At 37.9% G+C, this 25,638-nt stretch overlaps 1 protein-coding gene across 1 annotated transcript in view; it reads right to left on the reverse strand.

Annotated features, from left to right (window-relative positions):
* The window catches only part of AKAP13 (A-kinase anchoring protein 13), a 393,887-nt gene that overhangs the window by 168,516 nt on the left and 199,733 nt on the right, over positions 1–25,638 (reverse strand). The window contains exon 5 of the mRNA XM_043982253.1: positions 24,236–24,419. Within this exon, the coding sequence (XP_043838188.1) occupies positions 24,236–24,419 (184 nt within the window). The remainder of the gene's footprint in view (positions 1–24,235; positions 24,420–25,638) is intronic.

The raw sequence follows: 25,638 nt of genomic DNA on the forward strand, positions 1-25,638 counted from the left end.
TTTGGAATGCCTATCCCTCTCCCCAAACACCCCCCCCCCCGAAACAAACAAAACACCTCTACAAAACTCCTACTCCTCTTTTAAGACCCAGCTCACACGGCATAAAGTTATCTATGATCATTCCCCACCCCACAACAAACTTAAGTGATCTCACCTTTCTCTGAACTCTCCTGGTATTCTGACCATACCTTCCTGAGAGCACTCATACTGTATACTGTCAGGTAATAATCTAGTAACTTGAATATTTATTGTATACTTCTTTTAGAGAAGTGACAGTACTTCCCACTCCCTACCATATGGTATTTTACAGTACATGATCTGTGGTCCATGCATATGTATTTGGGGGGGGGGGTGAGGCAATTGGGGTTAAGTGACTTGCCTAGGGTCACATAGCTAGTAAATGTTAATATGTATTTTTTGAATAAACAAATGACTATATGGACTGGGGAAGAGAGGGTTGTTGAGCAGAGGGGCAAGATGGGGAATGCAGGCTACTTTCCAGTTCCTCATGAGTGAAGGTTTTTGTGGTCTGGCTTCAAATTATGATGTTCTCACAATATTTTAAATTCCTACATTCATGTGTACATTTACCAAAAACATCACAAGTCATATATAAATAATTTTTGGATTTCTGTTTCTTTGCCTCACTGATGTTCCTGCTCTCCATCACCAAGACACACAAGGGAGTCAATTTATAGGAAAACAGACTAAGTTGATTAAGGTTTTTGCCTAGAATGTTAAATTCTCTTGTTATCTGAACCCATCAAGGGGGACAGTGGTATGGATAAACCAAAAATAATTATACTGTTCTTTGCTTAAACAAATATTAACAATTCTTTGCATTCCCTGAGCACACGAGAAAAGCCAGCCTTAGAAGAGTAACAGGGGAAAATAGAGCTGGAAGCACAGAATTGAGCGCAGAGGGGCCTGCTGAGTTTTCATGGTTCAGCTCTCTCCTTTAAGGTGCTAAGTGCCTAAGGAAGGCAGCTAGGTGGTACAGTGGATAAAGCACCAGCCCTGAAGTCAGGAAGACCCGAGTTCAAATTCAGTCTCAGACATCGTGTCACCTTAGGCAAATCACTTAACTCTGTTTGCCTCATTTTCTTCATCTGTAAAATGAGCCGGAATAGGAAATGGCAAAGCATTCCTCAGTCTTTGCCAAGAAAACCCCAAAAAGGGTCACAAAGAGTTGGACATGACTGGATGGGCTGAATGACAATTGCCTAAGAATATCTAGGACAGGGAGTGCTGCTCATTGTTTTTCTGAACATGTCCAGAAATAGCAACTCTAAAATATCTCTTGGTAGCTTAGCCATATTTGAAAGGCTGTCTATGGTGTGTGGTAGAATATATAATAGATTTGTATTCTAGGGGTCTGGGTTCAAATTCTAGCTCTGTCACTTACTTTGTGACCTTAGAAAAACCATTTAACTTTTGGGGGCCTCTGTCTCCTCATATTAAAAATGAAGGATAGGGCAGCTAAGTGGTGCAGTGGATAAAGCACCGGCCCTGGATTCAGGAGGACCTTAGTTCAAATCCGGCCTCAGACACTTGACACTTACTAGCTGTGTGACCCTGGGCAAGTCACTTAATCCTCCTTGCCCCACCAAAAAAAAAAAAAAAAGAAGAAGAAGAAGAAGAAGAAGAAGAAGAAGAAGAAGAAGAAGAAGAAGAAGAAGGATGTGGATGAGAAGGCCTATGAGGTCCCTTGTAGCTCTAAGGAAGTGATTCTATGGCATCTTGACTGACATTTATGGGAAGGGCTCTCTCTGAGCCTCAGTTTCCTGATATATCAAAAGGAAATAATAATTAGAATACCACCTGCTCTCCTTGCTTCACAGAGCAATTCAAATAGTATCTTCTACATGTTTTCTCAATCTCACAACCATTGATGCCCTTCCTCATCAACCAATTTGTATCTTAGTACCTTATCCTGATTTTGTATTTATTCTGTATGTACCTCTATGTGTATGCACTGTATCTCCCAAAAGACTGTAAGCTACTTGACAGTAGGGATTGCCAAAGCCAAGCAGAGTGCCTGGCACACAGCAAGGGCTTAATTAGTGCTTGTGAGCTGCTTGACTGAGTTGTGAAGAACGCACTTCATTAACCTGAAAGTGCTCTAAAGAATCACAGGATCCTAGATTTTTAACAAGGAGGATCCTTAAAGATCAGAGTCCAGCCTCCATGATTTTTCAGAGGAGAAAATGAAGGACAGAGGAGTGAAATGTCTCATAAGGGTGACAAAGCTAGTAAGTAAGTATCTCAGGGGAGATTTGTACCCAGATCTCCTTGAATTTAAGCCTAGTGCCCTACCCAGTACACCACACTGTCTTTCATAATGAAATGTTTATTAGTACGCTCTATCATCCCAAGAAGAAAGGAGAGATTTCTCTATCTAGATTCTCTCATGTTTTAGTTTAAGCCCATTTGCAGACACAGAAATAAGTACTAAGCAGGATTCTTATTTAAAAAACGCAACAAAGCTTCATGTGTTTCAAGATAATCAGTCCTTGGCCCAATAGTTCTGTAAGTTATATGAGCATTTAAAGCACAATGCAAATGTGACTTCTCTAAATATGCAAAATTAATGGAATCATGACTTATAGGATAAAGAACTAGCCTAGAAGCCAGAACACCTGGGTTCAAATCCTGTCTCTGGCTGTCACACAATGGCTGTGTGAACGAAACTAGACAAGCTTCTTAACCCTTCAGTGCCAGAAGCAATTCTCTAAGTCTCCAAATCACAGAGAAGCTGAGCTGAAGTTGCAGAATTTTTTCATCCACTGCTTCCCTATACAAATGAAATCACAGGTCCAGTTCCTATACCTTTCATAACATGCATGTAAACTGAACTGTTGCTGAATTAACTGTACTTACAAGATAGAAACAAATTACACACCCTGGCAAACAGGAAGGTAAACTCACAATCACACCCTTAACAGAGAGTTTACGGAGCCAGCAATGACTCTGGGTATAATTTCCCATAATTAAACAATGTGAGAGCAAAAGGGCATTAAAAATCAGTCTATCTTGGGAAGATGGAAGGATGGATTTCAGTGGTCTTTTTTCAGAATTGGCTCCAAAAAGGGGCTAATGCAACAGGCACTAACGATAATCTATTCCATATAGACAATTTTACAATTTATAAACTTTACATATATTGAATAAATTTATATATGTATATAATTTATTTGACACAGACAACTTTGTATACACATCTACATTTCAGCAGTTTTCTTAGCCTCACTGAGGCCCCCTAGAGGCATTTTAGTTATAAACTAGACCATAATTTAAAGAATTCTCCCGAGTTGGAAAAGTCTGGCATCCTATTTTAGCCCTTCAGAGTTATCAAGCATCTCTTCTAAAAGGTTCCGTTGTTTGTATGTTAAAAGCATTCTTAGGATCTCATGAAATAAGCTCCCAGATATTTTTGATAGTTTAGTTTAAGTACAGCTTTCCTACAACAAAAGAACAAAGATCTCTCTTGGCTTATAAGTTACAGGAAGCCTCAATGAGACACAAGTTTCGATGCATGAAGCCCAAAGCATTAAGGGGTTACTGACACTTGATGACAGTATAGAGCAGGAAGGCTTAGGGGAAGGGGAAGAGGGTTGCCCAACATTCCTCTACGAACTGAAGGAATGTAATGCTCCAAGAGAAATAATCTAAAACAAACATCCTTTGATGAAAAGTTCCAAAGTCTACTCCTAGGCTGAATTAGTCAACAAAATAATGTCCAGAGAAGCACCTAGCAATTATCAGATGGCCTCACAGACCATGAGGGACAAAACCTTTTCCCTGCTCACCACCCTGCTACCTACTGATTTTACAAAACAAGGATACCATAACTCAGGCTACCAATTAGAGAAAGTCAGGAAGACAATAAAAGAAATATGGAGCTCACATGTCTAGCAAGGCATGCTATACATTAGACGTTGCTGGGGGAGTCATAGTGCACAGAACACTGGGCTTGGAGTCAGAAAGAACTGAGTTCAAATAGGGGCCCAGACACACACTAGTTGTGTGATCCTGAGCAAGTCACTTAACCTCTGTCTCGGTTTCCTCATTGTAAAATGGGGACAATAATAGCATCTAACTCCCAGGGTGGTTGTTAGGATCAAATCAGCTAATACTTATTTAAAAGCACTTACCACAGTGCTTGGAAAATAGTAGGTGTTATATACATGCTTACCTCACTTCCCTACAGGGTATCCCAAAAGTCTTAGTGCAGTTTTAAGCTATTAAAGTTTAAACTTCATGAAACTCCATAACAGCTTAAAATTGCATTAAGACTTTTGGAACACTAAATAATTTTAAGAAATGTTTACTGATCACACATTTCATAATTATTGAGGGGTTTTTTGGTCTTGTTCTTTTGTATTTCTTTTTAATGTTCTGTACACCAGATTTTTCATAAGCATACAAAATTCTCACCAGTCCAGCCCTGAGAATATATTTCTTCCTTAGGGCAAATGACTATAAGCCACTCCAACGCACCAAAACACAGTTAAATATTGGTTAATATAATGAACCAGACTAGAAATACTAGAGGTGAAACAACTTTTGAAGAGGCAATAATTTAAGTCAGAGAGAGAGAGAGAGAGAGAGAGAGTTCTCCCTCTCTCTTCTTACTCTTTACCCCCTTCAATAAAGGTCATAAAGCAAAAACTGAATGACAACTTGTTATGTTAAACTGCTGTAGAAAATACCCTGCAACCAGCTGATGATGCAAAACTCAAGTTTGGGGGATAAGCGTGAGGTATGTATTGGGATGACAGAAGGGAGAGTCATATCAAGTGAAGACCTTTGTGTGTGTGCGCAATGGCTGGGGTACACCTCATCATGTTTGTAGAGAGCAGGGAAGAATTCAGTAGATAGGGAAATAACGAAGATGAAAGACAGAGAAATAATGACAAATTAGGCAAGCTTGTAAAGGAAATAAGAAGTTATAGGGTCAAGGGCACAGGTGAAGGGTTGGCTTAGGCAAGGGGTATGAAGGAGTTATCTGTTGCTTGAGGAAAACAGGAGTTTGACAGAGTTGCTGAAAGAAGCAGGATAAAAGAATCCATCAAGGAAGATATTCATTCAAAGAACAAAAATTTTGCTGTGAAGGCCCAGCTGAAATCTGTGTAATATTCACCTATAATGAACACCAGGGAAGTAAGCCACTATGTAGATCACAACAGGGACTACAAGAGAAGTATGTGTTGTTCATTCCTACACCACCAACCCTTAAACCTGGCATCAATCACCACTGCATCCTTCTCTTTTATCCATCTGAAATAACTTGATGACATAATGTATTCATATCTAAAAATCTGTATAACTTTATAACTACAGATGCATGGGTATAAATGTCTAAGAAACTGCTTCTTGGCTATATATTTATGAATATAGAATGTTTAATCTCAGTGGGATGTAGTGGAGAGAAGAATGTATTCGAAAGAATGTCTGGGAATTCAAGTCCTAAGCCTGAAATTGAATAGCTCCATGACTTTGGACATATCACAATCTCTGAGTCACAATTTCTTCATCTATAAAATGAGGATATTGGATTAGATGGTCTCAAAGGTCCCCCCTTCTGACTCTACATCCTGTGACTCTAGTCAAAGTCAGAGATGGTTTTATTGGTTTAGTAACTCCCTATGATGATTCCCTAGGGAGTTGAAGCTCATGAAGCTGACAGTAGAGCAATGGTAAAATGAAAATCTGACCCATACTTAACTAACATCAAATCCTCAGTTTGTTGAAGCTGATACAAAACTTTTTTTAAAAAAAGTATAGAATAATGCAACACAAAGGCATGAAGAAGTGTCTCAAGGATAAAAAGGGGGTATTGATTCAAAGGTAAAAGGACATAAAATTTCCTCTAGACAGTCTGACTTTTTCATTGAACTAAAAATCCCAATGATTTAGCCCCAAATGATGGAAAACAAATCTACCTCTTCCCCCCTCTAACTCCCCTCCACAAAACTCTAACCCTCAAATAGATTTAGACATGATAATAAAAGGAGGATATTGGAATGATTTTATTATACTCTTGTTACTAATCAGAATTGTAGAAACCATCATGTTGGTCAACAAATTATAAACTACTGCTCAATTTCTAGAGTTAAAATCAGTTGGCTAAAAGGGAAAATATGAATTAATAAGATAAACGAGTTGTTCTATTTAGAGACAGCAACATCATAACTGTTTTACTCATTAGTTATAATGGGAAAAATCAAATCACAATAAAGACATCATTTTGGAAAGTAATTACTGTAATTCATGGAATGAGTTGAAGTGACAAGAAAAGAAACTTGAGCTGCCTACTCTTCAAGGATCATGTTGTTCAATTTAAGAAATGAACTTAAACTGGTTAAATTCTGGGAAGACAAGGTCATGCTGCAATGGAAGAAACATTAAATGCCATATAGAAAAATGGCACAGGTGCTTTCCTGATACATCTTTGGAGCATCAGGGCTGCTATCCTGGCATAAATAAGCAACATTCAGCAGTTTTTCTAATACAACACTGTTCAATGACAATACCTGCTTTCACTTTGAGCATGTAGATCAGGCATCTCAAACATAAAAACATACATGTAAACGAGAGAGACAAGAAGGAGGAGATGAGCTGCTTTCCATTTTTGAGATGGGGAGAAAAGGAAGAAACTTGACAATATGACTGCCTGAATTAGAAACAGGATGGACAGTTCCCAAATACCTACTCCCTTCTCTCCCCAAAAAGTTTACACCAAACTAATTATGATCACAAAAAATCTAATGAAAAACTACAGTGATTTACTCCACCTTAGAACTGCACAAAAAGACAGGCAAAATCACAAAGGCAATAGGAAAAGTGGAACTTCCAACAAAGCAAACATTGCCACAGAAACAGGACACAATTAACCTTTAATGCAGAAAGAGCAGAGGGCTCTACTGAGAAAGCCACAGGGGCAGCTAGGTGGTGCAGTGGATAGAGCACTGGCCCTGGATTCAGAAGGACCTGAGTTCAAATCCAGTCTCAGACACTTAACACTTACTAGCTGTGTGACCCTGGGCAAGTCACTTAACCCTAATTACCTCACAAAAAAAAAAAAAGAAGGAGGAAGGAGAGAGATCCCCCAAAAGGAGGAAAACAAGCAGCTCCAAAACGGTTGAAAACAGACTCAAAGGGTAAAAAAACAAAACAAAACAGATTTTCCATGAGGACTACAAGAATACATGGAAGAAATGAAGCAAGGGATAAAAAATAAATTAGAATTTTCAGAGATAAGAAATGGAAGGAAAATAAGTAGCTCAGAAGACAAAGTGATAACCCTTACTTAAAAAATACCCTCCCTAAAAATCTGAATAAACCAAAGAGAAATCAATGACTCTAGGAGACAGCAAGAAATATTATAATAAAAATCAAAAGATCAAAAACAGAAGAAAAGGTAAGACGTGATATCAAAAATAACTGAACTTGAAAACAGATCAAGTAGAAATAGTTTAAGATAATTTGGACTCCCTGAAATTCATGATATATAAGCCTAGAAATCATAAGATTTGAGAAATCATAAATAACCCCTGCCAAGGAAGCAGAGAACAAAGTAAAAATAGAAAGAACCCATTGATCATCTCCTAAGAGGAAAAACATACACAAGCAGACAGATCAAAGCAGTTCTAGTTCCAAGGAACTAACATCAGCTTCACAGTTGCTACTTTTCGATGAGAGAAGACCTTGGAATACAATATTTCAAAAAGACAGAAGAATAAATTACCCTGCAAAATTTAATATAATCCTAAGGGGACAAGAAAGAGAGAGGAGCAGTGAGGGGCAGAAGAGATGGTTGTTTAATGGAATGGGAGACTTTCAAACATTTCTAATGAAAAGACCAGAGCCAAATAGGAATTTTGAAATACAGGATCAGGAACCTAAAGAACCTAGAAAAGCACATTTATCTGGACAATCAGAAGGAGCTACGTGATGATTTAGTGCTAACAGGCTCAAAGAGGGTGAAGAAATTAGTGTTCTTTCAAAACCTGTTTGTGTTCACAGGGTACTAAGGGAGGTTAAATAAGAAAACCAGAGGTCCTAGTGGTGGACTGGTTTTGTTCTGAGGGTCTGAAGAAAAAAAAAATAGGAGAGTGTAAAAGGAGGAAGATATTAATGTAGGGAAGAGGAAGAAGAGAATGGACCCTGCTATTTTCCATAATAAGGATGCCTGAAAAGAACATACACACATGGAGAAAGAGATGGGGTGGGAAGAGGAATCAAATGAATATCACTTTTCCTTAAAACATACTAAGGAAGGTAGAATACAAAGACATACAGTGTTTGGTGTAGAAACACATCAAATTCAACAAGAAAACAAGTGGGGACAGGGAATGAAACAGAGTTAAAGATCAAGGTTAATACAAGACACACAGACTTCCTGATTCTGAAGGAAGGATTAAAAGGGGAAAGAAGAACAAAGAAAAACACTAGAATCTAATAGGGTGTTTTAGATCGCCTCTTAGCCAACTGAGGAATAGCTGGACAAACTGTGGTATTGGAATGAAATGGAATATTATTGCACCATATAAAATGACACAACATGAAATGAAAGAAACAATTTCAGGCAATCCTGAGTATTAATAATGAATGAAGTTTTTAGTAAGCAGAACCAGGAGAACAATCTCTACAGGTACAGCAATGCTAAAAAGAACAACTCTGAAACACTTGAGAACTATGATCAATATCATGACCAGCCATGTTTGTGGAGGAACCTATGATGAAATATAGTACTCATTTCCTAACACAGAGGTGATGAACATACTTGGAGAAGGCATATAGAGAGCTTTTTAAGCTCAAAGACATCTAGGGATGTGTTCGCTCTTATGGAGTATAAAGTTCTTGTCTCTTCTTCCTTATAGGAAGTCAGGCAAACCAGAGATTGGAAGGAATGGTGTTGACAACAGCAACTGGCTTGAAGAGGTACAAGGTATGGCTTTGAAATCATAGGATTATAGGATCTGACAGCTGGAAAGGACTTTAAAAAGAAGTCTAGTCTAACCCTCCCACTTTAGAAATAGGAAAACAGGGGCATCTAGGTGGTGCAGTGGATAGAGCACTGGCCCTGGAGTCAGGAGGAACTGAGTTCAAATCTGGCCTTAGACACTTAACACTTACTAGCTGTGTGACCCTAGGCAAGTCACCTAACCCCAACTGTCTCACAAAAAAAGAAAGAAAGAAAACAGAGTCATAAAGGTAAAATTGTTTGCCAAAGGTTACATAAGCAGAAGTGTGGTATGGCCAAAGCAGCATTAGACAGTGAGAGTTGGGCTCTAGTTGCTATTCTGACATTTAATTAGCTGTGTGACTTAGGGTTAGTAACTTAACATCTTGATAGCCAGTAGTTCTTTTATGTTAAAAACTGATAGTTGGACCAGCTGAATTCTAAGATTCATTCTAGCTCTATGGTTCTAAAATCTGAGAAGCTCAATTAGATCAGGAAAGGGAGTTGGGGAGGGAATAATTTAGTTAGCTCCTACAATGTGCCAGGTACTGTACTAAGTGCTTTACAAATAATACCTGATCTGATCCTCACAACAACTCTGAACAGTAGTTGTTATTATTACCATCATTTTACAACTGAGGAAACTGAGGCCAAGAGGGGTTAAGTGACTTGCTCAGGGTCATATACCTAGTATCTGAGACCAAATCTGAACTCATGTCTTCCTGACTCCAAGCCCAGCGCTTTAGGCAGAGTGCCACCTCACTACCTCTGAATCTATCTCCTCAGTGAGATCTTTGTTGAAGATCTTGACCAAGCAACATTTTAAAATGAAATAAGCAAGTCAAGTTATACTCAGAAACAATCATGAAAGCTCATTCACAGTAGGCTTGCTTATGACATGTGTCTTTAATCTATTGTTAGCACTGGAGCATCTACAAAGGTGGTCTACAAAGGTGACATCAAAAAAATTAGTAAATGCACAGACTGAGTCCCAAGTACACAAAATGAAACTCCTGGGACAAATAACAACATACAAAAGGTACAGCAGCAATAAAACCATTCTACATTTTGTTTGGCACGATAAAATATACAAAGCACTTTCTCCTACATTATCTTATTCAATCCTCACAACAAGAAGCGTGGTATGAAATTTAGTAATTCACAAAGAACCTTGCAGGCATTTTGATAGGTTAGTGAGATACATCCAGTCATCTAAAGCCTATCCAAAAAAATAGCTAACAATACCTACAACTGAGCACTGAAAGACTAAGAAGCAAAATTATTTTCACCCTTAGAATCATTCCACATAACCATGTTCACCAGTCACTAATAGTCACTAACTATGTTAAAGACCACAAGAGCCCTTTATGGCAAAGCCACAGAGAGAACTTTGGCTCCCCTTGTATAAAGGTAACAATCATAAGCTTAATGCTTACAAAGAGCAGGATTCTATTACAACTGTGCAAAGTACAAAAATAAATATTTCTCAGCATATGAAATGGCAATTCATATTTATATAACCTTTTTGAGGCCTACAAAAACCCTTTCCTCTCACTAATCTGGTAAGAAAGGTAATGCAAATTCTCATGATAAAGATTATAAAACTATGGTTCACAAAGATTTGGTGCCCTGCCCTTGGTCACACAGCTAATAAGTATCAGAGCCAGGATATGAATACAGATATCTTGGCTCTCAAATTGAGAGCCCATTCTACTATATACTACAAAAATTGCTAAACTCGGGAGGCAGGAATCCTGGGTTCACATCCTAGCTCACATTCTTATTAACTTCATGACTATCATTAAGTCACTTAACTTTGGTAAGGCTCAGTTTCTTCTGTTTTAAAATAGGAAATAATATCACTTGTGCTATTTTCTTCACAGGGTTTCTAGGAAGCAAGAGTTCTGGAAACCATACAGCACTTCATTTTTAGCCATTTAATGATCATATCTCTCTTCTGTGAGAATACTGATCTCTAATGTAGCACAGAAATTTTCAGTCATATATTACCTCTATGATACTATTAATAAGTCTTATTAAATATATTCAAATTAGTTGCCAATGTGCAAGAAATACATTCTACTTTTAAAGCAACAAGAATGAAGAGAACAACCAAATGGATTTTCTTGCTATATGAAGGTTTTAATTCTAAACCTAAATTTTCAGTATTTTTGAAGCTCTCACATCTATGAGGATGCCTGTCCAATCAACAGTACAGAGGAAAAAACAAACAAAACGATCTTTTTCTAGCCTTCCTAATGCAAGATGACAGAGAGGAAGTTCAATCCCTTTCTTATATATAGAGATGGAAGAAAAAAATAAAAGGAAAAGCTAGAGAACAATGACAGAGAGTTAATGGCTTTGTGGAGGAGAATACTCACACACGGCTTCTAAAGCACTGAGAATACTGTATACCCATCCCGCATCGGGCTGTTGGATTAAGGCAAGAGAAAAGAAGCATGGTCCTCAGAAGTAAACACTTTGCCCCAATTCTATTTCTGACAAGGAACTACTGTAACCAGTTCCTTATTTCATGAATCTTGCAATATCTTCAAAGAACTACAATTGCACCAACAGGCCATACTTCAATGAGTACTAAAGAAAGGAAACAATCTAGCAAGTGCACCTTTACCTTTCAGTTTCCTAGTTATATGTAGGTAACATATGGCCAGTTCAAAGTAATCAAAGATTTGCGTAAATTCAGACTCATTAGGCTTTGGGGCACTGATATACCCATCATTTTCTGCTCTCCTCTCAATGTGTTATTTCTTCTGGAAGAGCTACTCTTTACTTAGCAACAAGGGTTTAGACTGTGGGGCAAGTAGTTATAAGCAAAAAGAAATGGAAGTTAAAATATTGACAAAAAAAGTTTAGGATTCTCTGATTTAGGTTTGTTTTTATAAATAACTGAAAACACATCCAAAAATAAGATACAAGCAAAAAGTACACTGCTTGGTGGCAGGAGGCTGGTGAGTCTAACTTTTAGGAAACACCAAGGCTTGAATGTCAGAGCTACATACTCAATGGGAACCTTAAGAGTGGAAAAGTTGGGGCAGCTAGGTGGCGCAGTGGATAGAGCACCAGCCCTGGAGTCAGGAGTACCTGAGTTCAAATCCAGCCTCAGACACTTAACACTTACTAGCTGTGTGACCCTGGACAAGTCACTTAACCCCAATTGCCTCACTTAAAAAAAAAAAAAGAGTGGAAAAGTTGGGCAGCTAGGTGGTGCAGTGGATAAAGCACTGGCCCTGGAGTCAGGAGCACCTGAGTTCAAATCCAGCCTCAGACCACTTGATACTTACTAGCTGTGTGACCTTGGGCAAATCACTTAACCCTTATTGCCCAGCAAAAAACAAAACAAAACAAAATCCAAACCCAATTATTGGGGCATCTAGGTGGTATAGTGGATAAAGCACTGGCCCTGGATTCAGGAAGACCTGAGTTCAAGTCTAGCCTCAGACACTGGATACTTACTAGCTGTGTGACCCTGGGCAAGTCACTTAACCCTAATTGCCCTGCACAAAAAGAGAGTGGAAAAGTTATGTGTCCAAGGGGGAGAAGGGTTCTAAGATAAGTTCTAAGGTCTGACTGAATTCAGTTCCTCTATCAGGTAAGACTCTTCTCACTGGATTCAATATCCTAACTCTGGGGATGAAATTAACCTGGGAATATATATTTAGCAGCTGGGTGGTAAGTGAGAAAGGAGATCATTTAAATAAAACTAAATTCTACTTCTTTATTCCTCCCCTTGCCTCTTTATTGAACAGGGAAATCAATAGGATTCTAAAGTTATAAACACTAGAATGGGGATTGTTTTATCTATTTTTTTCTAATCTAAAATAAGTCAAATTAATGGTGTCCAAATCTTGCTATTAACTGAGAAGAGAATTGAAATAAAATTAATTGAGATTATGAGGCATATTTAAGAGACATATCACCAACACATTCCACAAAACTCCCCCCCTCCAACTCTTTTGTAGTCCCAGCAGTGACACTATGGAATAAATGATTAGTTTAAGATAAACTTCACCATAGTAACACAAATTCAATATTTTTATACAGTAGACTCCTGTTAGACAAACAACCTCAACAGTATTAACTCTTTGAAATATTAAGCCTAAACTCTCCTTAATTTCATACTGACATTTCTTATTTCTCCTTGATTTTGAATTGTTGTTTCTACCCTAATAATTTGGATGGAAACATTTTAGTTTCTTTAATTCTTAAAACATTCCTTAGTTTCTTGGTGGGGATGGAGATGAAGACAGGAACCAGCTAGACTCAGGATTTTATTAGTACAAAGAACTCCCTGGTAAGTTTTCTATACAAGTGCAGGTGACTACCTTCTCTACAACCTACTGTCCTAAAGATTTGCCAGTGGTAACAAGAGGCTAAGTGACTTTATCAGGATAACACAGCCAGTATGTATCAGAGAGGGGCTTTAAACCTGTTCTTCCTGACATCAAGATAGGCACTCTATCAACTAGACCAGTGGTCAAAATCAAACAAAAACAGAGGTGTTGTTATTATACCATACAAAAAGTTCACTGTGGTTCATATATTGACTTAGTTTTAAAATGTAACATTATCCATGTTTTACTGTATTCCTATTTATGTTAAATATTTACCAATTACATTTTATTCTGGTTCAGACTGCCCTTGAGAGTACTGTGGGTCATGTGCAGCCTGCCAACAATGTGCTTGATATCCTGAACTATACCTTGTATTTCTTTAAAGAGATTTTCACACTAAAGTAACATCAAAGGTTAATGAGAGGGGCAGCTAGGTGGCACAGTGGATAGAGCACTGGCCCTGGATTCAGGAGGACCTGAGTTCAAATCCAGCCTCAGACACTTAACACTTACTAGCTGTGTGACCCTGGGCAAGTCACTTAACCCCAATTGCCTCACTAAAAAAAAAAAATTAAAAAAAAAAGGTTAATGAGAAAGGTTCAAATTCAGATCTTTCTGACTACAAGTCAGCACTCTATGAACTACCAGACTTAAGCGCAGTAACAAAAATTACTACTATATTTCCACTGCTAATTAGTTATATACTTAAATAAAAACAAATTATTTATATATTTTAAAAGGAGGGTTCAGTTAAGTAGCACAGTGGATGGAGCGCTGGGCTTGGAATCAGGAAGACCCACTTCTTGAGTTCAAATCTGACCTCAGATACTTATTAGTTTTGTGACCCTGGGGAAGTCACTTAACTTTGTTTGCCACAGTTTCTTCATATGTAAAATGAGCTGGAGAAGGAAATGGCAAACCACTCCAGAATCTTTGCCAAGAAAACCCCAAAATAGGGTCACAAAGAGTCAGACATGACTGAAACAACCCAACAACAAGAAAACAATGACAAATTTAAAAGAGAAAGAAGCTTCTTTCTAGTTATTGCCTTATTCTATCATATACACCTATCCATTCCGAGGCTTTGATCTAACATTCACTTTGCCCTGAATCTGCACTGAAGGAAAAACCTGTGTTTCCAACATCACATACTGTTGCCATAGGAAACAACATAACAGATTAAGCCATGTCATGTCACAACTCTCTGAGCAAAACTGAGATCGAAATGATAGATAGAATGTTCATGGGCTTGAAAGATTTCTGCTCATTTGATGGAGAAACTATAATGACCCCAATAACAGCCCAGTAAATCAATCAACCAAGCATTTATTAGATAGTGACAACATGCCAGGTGTTTTACTAAACGATAGGGAGATACAAAAACAAAAAGTGAAACAGTCCTGCCCCTACCCTCAAAAATCTTCTATTTGGGGGGCAGCTGGATGGCGCAGTGGATAGAGCACCGGCCCTGGAGTCAGGAGTACCTGAGTTCAAATCCGGCCCCAGACACTTAACACGTACTAGCTGTGTGACCCATGGCAAGTCACTTAACCCCAATTGCCTCACTAAAAAAAACCACACAAAAACAAACAAAAAAATCTTCTATTTGAATGGGAGAGCACTGGGGGTGCAGGGGGAGGCTGCAGAAATAAACACTATACATCTATATATGCATATACATGTATATGTATTTCTTTTTTTCTTTTTTTTTTAGGGACAATGAGGGTTAAGTGACTTGCTCAGGGTAACACAGCTAGTAAGTGTCAAGTATCTGAGGCTGGATTTGAACTCAGGTCCTTCTGAATCCAGGGCTAGTGCTTCATCCACTGTGCCACCTAGCTACCCCAATGTATATGTATTTCTAAAGAGCTACACACGTATGTATGTGTGTATTTTGTGTGTGTACTGCATTACACAGATCTTGCAATTATGTGAGACACTGCAATACATAATATTACAATGTCAGAGATAAACACTTTATATACACACATGCATGCATACATACACACATGCAGTAGGTGGTGCTAAACTGAGGTTTTTTTTTAATTATCATAAAAATATCAATCTTAAACTGACTCTAGAAGAAATACAGAGAGTTCAGGAGGCACAGGCAAGGAAGAAGGTCATTCTACCCGGAACATCTAGTGTGCAGGAATATTTATTTACTCTAATACTTTTTGCTTCACTTGTACAATAAATAAACTGATCTATACACATGACTTGGAGGTGAAGAGCGGAGGGCTATGATTACAACAGTCCCACAAGTTCTTCGGCGTTTTCAAGAGTGTTAACAGTGTTAATATTAAACATTTAATTATAAAGACAGTCTCTCTTATATCAAATTCCACAGGAACTCTTAATAGGTATTCCTACAGAAAAGATAAATTTTTCCTGGGATAGGGCTGCAAAGAATAGGAAAAGTTTTAACCTAATTAAATAAGTTTAAAAGGTATAAAAAATACAGTCTTCCACAATGCCACACCCTAAAGCCATTTTCTTTTCCATTCATCTTATTATCCTCTAGGCATCTCTCCATCCCTCTGCTTATAAAATGTGGTTTGTGAGGAGGTCAGATGTGCTATGCTAGTGCCCCCTAGAGTAGAGAAATGCTGAATAACTGAATAAGTAAGGTATTAAAGCTCTTAAAAAACAACTTCTGCTGTATGAAGACAAGTGCAGTGTGAATGATACTTTATGGTCACAAATTACAAACACCATATTACACACAGCTTGTATCACTGATACATAGACAATGCTATAATATGCCAGTCTTCATTTCCTTTTACTTCATCTCCAAAAGCAGTCATCATCAAAAGGGGATACCAAAATGCTACCTAAAATTTATTTTCAATTATGTAAAGCTTTACAAAAGTAGAATCAGTACAGTAAACAGAGATGCAAAGAGTATTAAAGTATAATGAAATTAGGGGGAAAAAAGTCCAATTAAAATGTTTTGTCCTAGAGATCAAGGCTTTGGAGAAACTGAAATAAATTCCTTTGAGACTAACTTTTGAAACAGTGAAGGTGGGGGAAGAAAAGAGGAGAGAAGGTGGAGGAATGCAGAAAACTGAAAGAGAGAAGGGGGTAAGGGGAGGGCACTGCAAAAGTAGTCCTTCCATATCTCTACTTGTTTCTTATGATCTGAAGAAGCAGTTCAAATACAATCTAAAAGTGAATTTTTCTTCATCAAATTTTCCTAGAATTCTTTGTATGCATCTCTCCTTTATCTATATCACATTCTACCTTCAGTCAATTGTTGTATACATGTCAACACCCCTTCTCTAGAAGCTGTATAATACAGGCAGGAGCTATCATGTTTTTCATCATCTATTCTTAGTGTCTAAACAATGACTTTCCTACAGAAAGTGCTTAATAGGTGTTGGGCAAATTGAAATGTATACTTAAGCACAAGATCCCATGAAGAGAAAAATTAAAGGTAATAAATGATGTGTTGTCCATACTCTCTAAAAACAACATACTTGAAAAAGGAAAAATTCTTCTATCATAATTTAATAGTGTTTCCAAAAGAAGAAATACAAAAGGGATAAGGAAGAGAAATGATTGCCTCTGAAATACTATTTTAATAGCATAATGGGAAGGCAATCCAAGAATCATAAAGTGAACTTTTGGCAAAAGCAAGTACAATAAAGCTCCTATAGACTTCTAGTCAAATGGCTAAGGAACTCAAGATTTCTGTTGGCTACAAGTTTTCCACTGCTCCTTTATCATGGGGGGTCTCCTCCAAGGCCAGGGAAGTTACCCAAAAATCATATATCATCAACCAGCACTCCTTGAAAATATTCAACACATACATAAAAGCCAGTTCCTATTGAATGTGCTTATATAACAGCTAATATAAGAGAAGTATTGCTTTTTCAGTTTATTGACATAGCTAATACCTACTTGACTTTGTTTCACATCTGAACTCCATCTATTTACTTTGCCTGCTGAGAATCCCTTTGAAATCTAAATACTTAATCGCATCCCTATTCCCGGGAAGAGGATAAAGTCAGTTACCATCTAAGAGAATGTTCCCTGCATGGAATGAATTATAGAGGAGAGCTTGAAAGATTAGAGGTAGAAGGAAGGGATGGGGATTGAAAAGAAACATTCACAGCCACATGAAACAAAAGACCTGAGCTCTAACTCCACTTTCTCTCTCTTACACCTTGGAGAGTCACTTAACTCCCCTGAGTTTCACCTGAACCCTTCCACTGCAAAATGGTGTAATTCTGCAATTCTGTTCTCACACTTGAACATCCACCTGAAGACAAAGTAATGGTGCGCATAACCTCTCAAGATCCCTTCTTGCAACAATGATAATAACAGCAACTCATTTATGTGGAGTATTCAAGTTTATAACACGTGTTCCTTACAGTAAACCTATCAGGTATGTCATTCCAGTATTCTTAAATCTGATTCTTAGATGAAGAACCTTGACAGAAAGAAGGAATAGATATGAAGTCTGAAGAAAAGATCGCAATCAATCTTGACACAAAGGCATGATATGTTAGTGATGGGAAACATCAATTATCAAAATGACTGCGTGTGTGTGCGTGTGTGTGCGTGTGTGTGTGTGTGTCTCCTCCCTCCCTCTCTCTCTCTCCCTCTCTCCCTCTTTCCCTTTCTCCCTCTCTCTCTCCCTCTCTCGGGCACCAAAGGCAAATTCTATACTGGATATGATTCTCACTATGAGAGGGGAACTAGTTGCTGGAGTAGAAACAGTGGGAAGGGACCATGCATGGCTACAGTTGTTCCAGAATAAAAAAGGGGCAATCTGATATGTACCTTAAATTTAGCAGAATAGATTTCAAAGGGTTCCAAGGAAGACTACATTAAGACTGGATGGACTAAACATCTATAGAGGAAGTCCAGTCAGGACAAATGAAAAGCTTGTGAGAATTCTGAAGACAGAAAAAAAAAAAACAATTAAAAAACACCTTCAAAGGGGCAGCTAGATGGCGCAGTGGTTAAAGCACCGGCCCTGAATTCAGGAGTACCTGAGTTCAAATCCGTCCTCAGACACCTGACACTTACTAGCTGTGTGACCCTGGGCAAGTCACTTAACCCCCATTGCCTGCAAAAAAAAAAAACAACAACAACAAAAAAAAAACACCTTCAAGATTTTTCTGAAGAAGCCTATAAGGATGTAAAGGAAACTCACCAACTCAGCCTTTCAAAAGATATTTTGTTGGTGTTGTTTGTCCTTCATTCTTGAAGAGGACTATGACATTGGGAGGTGATGTCATGACTTGCAGTGAATTGGATTTAAATGAGGGAGGGCTGTGCAAAGTCACTAGCCTCACTCTCTCCTCCAGAGCCATCTGGGTCCAATGCCAAAATATACAGCAGGACGACTGGAGGTGCCCCATATGTTTGAGGCAATAGGGATTAAATGGCTTAGCCAGAGTCAAACAGCTAGTAAGTGTCAAGTATCTGAGGCTGGATTTGAACTCAAGTCCTCCTGACTCCTGGGCCAGTGATCTATTGACTGTACTACCTAGCTGCCCCTTTAAAAGATATAAAGGAAAAGTAAAAGGAATGAATATAAGCATGTGACACATGCCTGTAAAGCTAGAGTGGTAAAGTTCAGAATGAACTGGGGCTAAGAGACAATAAAGAAAACAAACATTGGAAATTGAGGGAATGTCCATTGATTGGGGAATGGTTGAACAAGTTGTGGTATGAGACTATAATGAATACTATTGTGCTATAAGAAATGATGAGCAGGCAGATATCAGAAAAACCTGGAAAGACTTACATGAAATGATGCAAAGTGAAGTGAGCAGAACCAAAAGATCATTGTACTCAGTAACAGCAATAGAGTATGATGATCAACTGTGAACGATTTAGCTATTCTCAACAATACAATGATCCAAGATAATTCCAAAGGACTCATGATGATAAATGTTATCTACCTCCAGAGAAAGAATTGATGGAATCAATGCAGATTAAAGAATACTATTTTCCAGTTTATTTTTTGTGGAGGGATTTTTGATCTGTTTTCTTTCACAACATGACGAATACAGAAATATGTTTTGCATAATTTTACATGTATAACCTGTATCAAGTTGCTTGCCATCTCAGGGAGTGAGGCGAAAGAGACAGAAAAATTAATGTTAAAAATTGTTTTTACATGTAATTGGGAAAATAATTATCTAAAAAATAATATTCTTTTTTAAAATTAAGAAAAACAAAAATTAAGCTCTACTGGGGAGAGTCTGATAAAAGTCAGTTGGTAGTAATAGAAAAGGGGAAAAAGAAAAGAGCAATAAAGAAAACTACACAGAAGAAAAAAGGAATTCAGAAATGGATACAAACTACAATTCTGGTACTACTGTGTTAATTAATTTATATTTTCTTTAAATCAAATAGTACATAAGCTGACAGTTTCCATATGTATTCATTTTACTTTTTTTTCTTTGCATTGTAAATTATTTTGCTTGTTGCTTTTTAAGTTCATATTAAAAAAGAAAATTAAAGAAAAAAATAGATTTAAACTTAATTTAGTTAGGTGGTATGTTTTTCTTATGAAAACATAAGAAAAGCTGATATCTTACTTATAACTCAGAACAAGTAACATATTTTGGGGAAGGTGGGATAATGAGGGGTTAAGTGATTTGCCCAGGGTCACACAGCTAGTAAGTGTCAAGTGTCTGAGGCCAGATTTGAAGTCAGGTCCTCCTGAATCCAGGGCTAGTGCTTTATCCACTGTGCCACCTAGCTGCCCCCAAAACATAAAATTTTAATAATAGCAATGATTATTTTTAAAAACCCTTCAATTTTATATTACAGTAAATTAAAAGAAGAGAAGGGCAGGGAAAGGAGGAGTTAAGCAGGAAGAAGTGGGGAGAAGGAGGCAAACCAACTACAAAGAAGTTGATATATACAAGGAAGGGAAGGGAAAAGAAATCAGAGAACTGAAGGAGAAAAGCTTTCTAAGCTCACTTAAATTAAACAAATATTTATCACGGGTCTACTTACTAAGTGTAAGGCATTGTGCTACATTCAGAATCCTCGGTAAACTCTACAGCACTGTGACAAGAGGTCTAGACTGGGAATTAGAATACACAAGTTCTGCCACTAACTAGCTTTGTGTTTTTCGATAAGTTGCTTAACCTTTCATAAAATTAGGAGATTAGCTCTGATGATTTCAAAGTGGGTGATGGTAAAAAGGGAAGTATATATTTAGAAATAATAATATAAAAATGATAAGTGGGGCAACTAGGTGGTGCAGTGGATAGAGCACCAGCCCGGGAGTCAGGAAGACCTGAGTTCAAATCTGGCCTCAAACACTTAACACTTACTAGCTGTGTGACCCTTGGCAAGTCACTTAACCCCAATTGCCTCACTTAAAAAAAAAAAATGTTATGTAAAACAAGAGGTATAAATAAAAATTTTTAAAGAGAAAAAGAAACTAAAGCAAGGACTCAATATTCTCCACGCTGATTACAATTAGAGATTTCTTACAACAACCGGAAGGGCAGCTAGGCAGTATAGTAGATAGAATGCTGGACCAGGAGTCAGGTCTGTTGTTGAGTTGTGCCTGACTCTTTATGACTGACTCCATTTTGGGTTTTCTTGGCAAAGATACTGGAATGGTTTGCCATTTCCTTCTCGAGCTCATTTTACAAATGAGGAAAATTAGGCAAATAGGGTTATGTAACTTGCCCAAGATAACAAAGCTGATTCCACACTCAGCACTCTATCCACTGTACCATCCAGCTGGAGTCAAGAAGATCTGAGTTCTAATGTGGCCTTGGATACTTACTAGATGTGTGACCTGGAGCAAGTCATCTAACCCTGTTTGCCTCAGTTTCCTCATTCTGTAAAATGAGCTGGAAAAGGAAATGGCAAACCACTCCAGTATCTCTGCCAAGAACAGCCCCGCCAAAAAAGTGTCAGTCATACATGACTGAAAACAACATTGTGGGGGATGGGGAGAAGCAAGGCAGCTAGGTGGTACAATGGGTAGAGGCACCTGACCTTGTCTCTGGAAGACCTGAGTTCAAATTCAGCCTCAGACACTTACTAGCTGTGTAACTGCATGCAACTCACTTAACCCTGTTTACTTCAGTTTCCTCATCTATAAAATGAGTTTGAGAAGGAAATGGCAAATCATTCTAGTATCTTTGCCAAGAAAACTCCAAACGGGGTCGTGAAGAGTCAGACACAACTGAAAAACAACTGAACAACAACAAAATAATCTTTGTCCAATTACTCTGAATCTTTACAAAATCATGGAAGTTTTAAACAGCTGAGCTAGGATTCAAGCCAGGTTATCTGATTCCAAATCCAAATGCTATTTCCACTAATCTACAAGGGGAAAATGGAGCATCTTTTATGAACTTTGGGAAGAAACCACTTGAGTAATGGATTGATTTATTGTCTTCTGGGCTATGGAGCACAACTGAAATGTTCTGAGTTTTTTTTCCCCATAGATTCTTTTTGGTCAAAAAGTTACAGTTATTAGAAGGAATAAGTAGAACCCATAATTGGTTAAGAGGGGATCTAAAATTATACAACAGACAAATTAGGTCTCTTTAGAGCCTGCAAGTGGGTTAATCTCAAATTGTCATGGGGGTAAGATATCACTCTCATCACAGAACAAAAAAAGAGCAGTATAACAAAGCATGAAGCTGGGGGAGAGAGAATGTTAAGATCTATTACTACCACAGAATCTAAGTTAAGCATAACAAACTTCAGTTACAGAACAGCTTTTAAAGTTACAGTATGACCAATCTGCACAGAGCTGCGTTCCCTCCTTCCTTCTATTTTTTTTTTTTTTGGAAGGGAGGGTATGCATTTCCCATTAACTCCAAACCTATACTTGATATTTCTGAATACTATTTTTTTCTCCTTGTGAAGAACAACCTATTAAATGTATGGGGTAAAAAGGGAAAATTACAAAGGAGCAAATGGTGGTAGCAGTGGTAGAAGTGGGAATGAGGAAGCAGGACTAGGTGCAGCATACTCTGAGCCCAGGGTCTGAGAAAATCAATGATCTGAGCTGGAGTTTTCAGTTCAATGAAGTTCGGAATGAAAGCTCTAAGGCCAAGGGTGAGACTCCTGGGAAACAGGCTTAAGAAGGAACAGAGTCCCTTGGAAGTCTCTGTGGTTTGCAGGGAAAAACACTGGATCTTTTACACCCTTTTATACCCCCTTTTACACCTTCCCATCCCCCACAAAACAGATAAATAGATGAGCAGGGAATCCAATGCAACAACACTTGAAAGAAAATATCGTACAACCTCTCATTTCCTTAAAGTTGTGTTGCAATATCAGTCTTGTGACATACCTTTCAAGCACAAAAATGAGCTGTTGTAATAACTTTATTTCCCCATTTGGATTAAACACAATACCAACTTTACCATCCTGTCTTAGGTTGGACTGGTATGATCTAGTACCTGTTTTCAACCGCAAAACCAAATCTAAAGGAACTCCATTTGAAATTCATACCCCTTTTTCCCACAATGCTAACTGTCTAAACTTCTAGCATTTTGCTTTTCGCCCCCAGTGCAGACAGCAGGGAAGTTTCAATTATCCTAAAAGAGTAGTCTTAACATTAGCCAGATGGGAATTGTATGGCCACCAGCATATCACTGAACTAGAACAATGCGTCAGTACAGCTCAGGTATCCACACACACACACACACACACACACACACACACACTCTCTCTCTCTCTCTCTCTCTCTCACACACACACACACACACACACACACAAGACTAACATAGCAACCTCCCACCCTCCTTGCAACACCAGTCAATGACATTTTTCTAAATCAACCATTCTTGGTGTTTCTACTAGAAAACGTATGAAGCAGTTACAAGTTATTGGCATAAGCACATAGAGAATTTGATTCTGAAAACTCTATCTGTCCCATTCTCTTCCCTCCCCTCACCCCCAAATAAAACACCAAAGTTATACTCAATGAGAGGACAAGGCCTAAGAGCTGGGGAACAGTAATAACCTAAAGTTATTGTCAAGGAACTGTCAAGGAACCCCTATCAAAGAATGATTTTAAAAAATCAGCACCAGATTACTGTGGTAGGACACAAAACTAAACAAATATGGCATTATTTAGGAAATTGTGCCTTTACCAGTTAGTATTCCATTGAAACACTATTTTATTCTAGTTCAACTTTTAATTTTTTAAAATTCAAAAAACTCTTTCTTAAACTCTCTAAAATAACAACAACAAAAAACCCTTAAAAAAGAAACCTAGAGAAAAACAAAAGACAAACATGCACACAGAAGGCATTACTTACTGCAAGTTTCCAGGACAATTCTGTTGACTTTTACTGTATTCATAAGAGACCTCTGCTATCTATTTTAACCATATAAGTTACAATTCAAAGCAATCCCTTGTGGTTAATGTACATTTTCCATATACAATCCATACATGATTATGGTATTAAAGTGCTGGCTTCTAATTTAAAGACACAACATCTTGAAGAAACAAAAGCAAGTTTCAAGTCTTAGAATTTCTACAAATTGCTTAATGTTACCAAAAATCCCTGACTCATTATACTTTTTCAGTAACGAATGAGAGAACAAAAAGCTATGCAAGAAGCATGCCCCACCTCCAACAAATAAAACAAGAGTTAAGGGTAAAGAAAATAGTGAGGAAGGATGAGAATTAGGGTGGGAAAAACCCCCTAGATTTTCCATAAGCCTGGATATTCTTACAGACAAGATAGTAAGAACAAGTTTGTGATGATCCAGCAATATATATATATATATATATATATATATATATATATGTATGTATGTATGTATGTATGTTTTGGTCTCAATTAGTGGCAAAGTATAAAGAATGAGAAGAATGCCAAGTAGTGTGTCAATATGAAAGGGAGTATGAAGATATGAGCTGATGGTTGAAATGAAGAGAATAGAGAGAAAAAAAGCTTACTCTGTCAAAAGCTGATGAAGCTTCTGATAGCCCCGTTCTAAAGCAAGGCTTGCTGGAGTCTCTCCTTCATTGTTGTGTATGCTGAGAGCTCCTCTTCCACCTGGCTTCTGTAACAGAAACCAAGTTAACCTCAGCAGTCCCAGTCTCACTGCAAAATGCATCAATGTTTCCCGTGGGCCACCATCTACAAAGAAATGAAAGAAAACAAGAAATGAATTATCTACAGCAGCAGTGGGTTAAACAAATACCACTTTCCAGATTCATTAACAAAAACCCAGGTATTTGGCTTAGGCTTCTCACACACAATTTTCCCATGGTTGACATGAAATGGGCTCCCATACAAAACTTTGCAAAGTTAGGTACTGAAGCCACAAAGAGGGGAAAAATTCCCCTGAAACATTCTGTGGTCCATCAGAAAGGCTATCATTTCAGTTCACTGACCTAACTCTCAATTGTTTAGTCATTTGGTGCAACCAGTCTCTTCATCTTTAGGGGTGACTCCCACCTGCTGCCTCCTGCCCCCCCACGCCTACTAAAAGGCTCAATTACTAAATAGTGTGGCTGCAGCCCAACAAAATGAGAAGCCAAGGGGGAAAAAAGATTTAAGGCTTAAAAAGGTGTATTCTTGGGGGTGTAATTACACTTAAAAAGAACACCCGGTCAGGAGTTGGCAAGTTATATATTAAAAACAGGTTCTACTTGTTAAAGTACAAACAGGTATTTTCTTCCCACATTGAGCGTGAATTAAATTGCTGGCACTGCCAGCTTTTGTGTTTAATGAGAGAAAGAAATGCATCTCCGGGCATAACAAGAGAGGCTAACTTCAAGATAGCACAAACTTAGAAATGAAGACAGGAAAGAAAAACTTGCTCATTTCATCATTATGGCTCTTCCCAAGTGCCTCTGCCTTAATGGAATATCATCTTTTAACCTGATTTTTAGGTTCAACTAACAGATAAGATTCTTTCTGGAAGTGTGAAATGACATTGATTTCCTTATGTTTAAGACATTGTTACTCCATCTCTGACAAGAATATTCAAAATTATGGGTTACTGTAAGGAAAATAATGCCTGACCTAGATCAGGAGCTTTTAAACATGTGTGTGTGTGTGTGTGTGTGTGTGTGTGTGTGTGTGTGTGTGTGTGTGTGTGATGAATCCTCCATTAGCAATCAAGTGAAGCCTACAAGCCCCTATCGAGAATGTTTTTAAATACATAAAATAAAATGCAGAGGATTACAAAGGAAACCAATTATATTGAAATACAGTTATCAAAACCAAGCTTGCTTAAGGAGAATTTGCCCAGTCTTGCCAAGTCTCCATAAAACACCTGAAGAGTCCTGACCTTGGAGATGCTCTGAACCTTGAGTTCCTATAGCTACTTTGAAGCATGAACCAAGGAGTC

This window comes from Dromiciops gliroides, chromosome 2, assembly GCF_019393635.1.
Source record: "Dromiciops gliroides isolate mDroGli1 chromosome 2, mDroGli1.pri, whole genome shotgun sequence".
Lineage (NCBI taxonomy): Eukaryota > Metazoa > Chordata > Mammalia > Microbiotheria > Microbiotheriidae > Dromiciops > Dromiciops gliroides.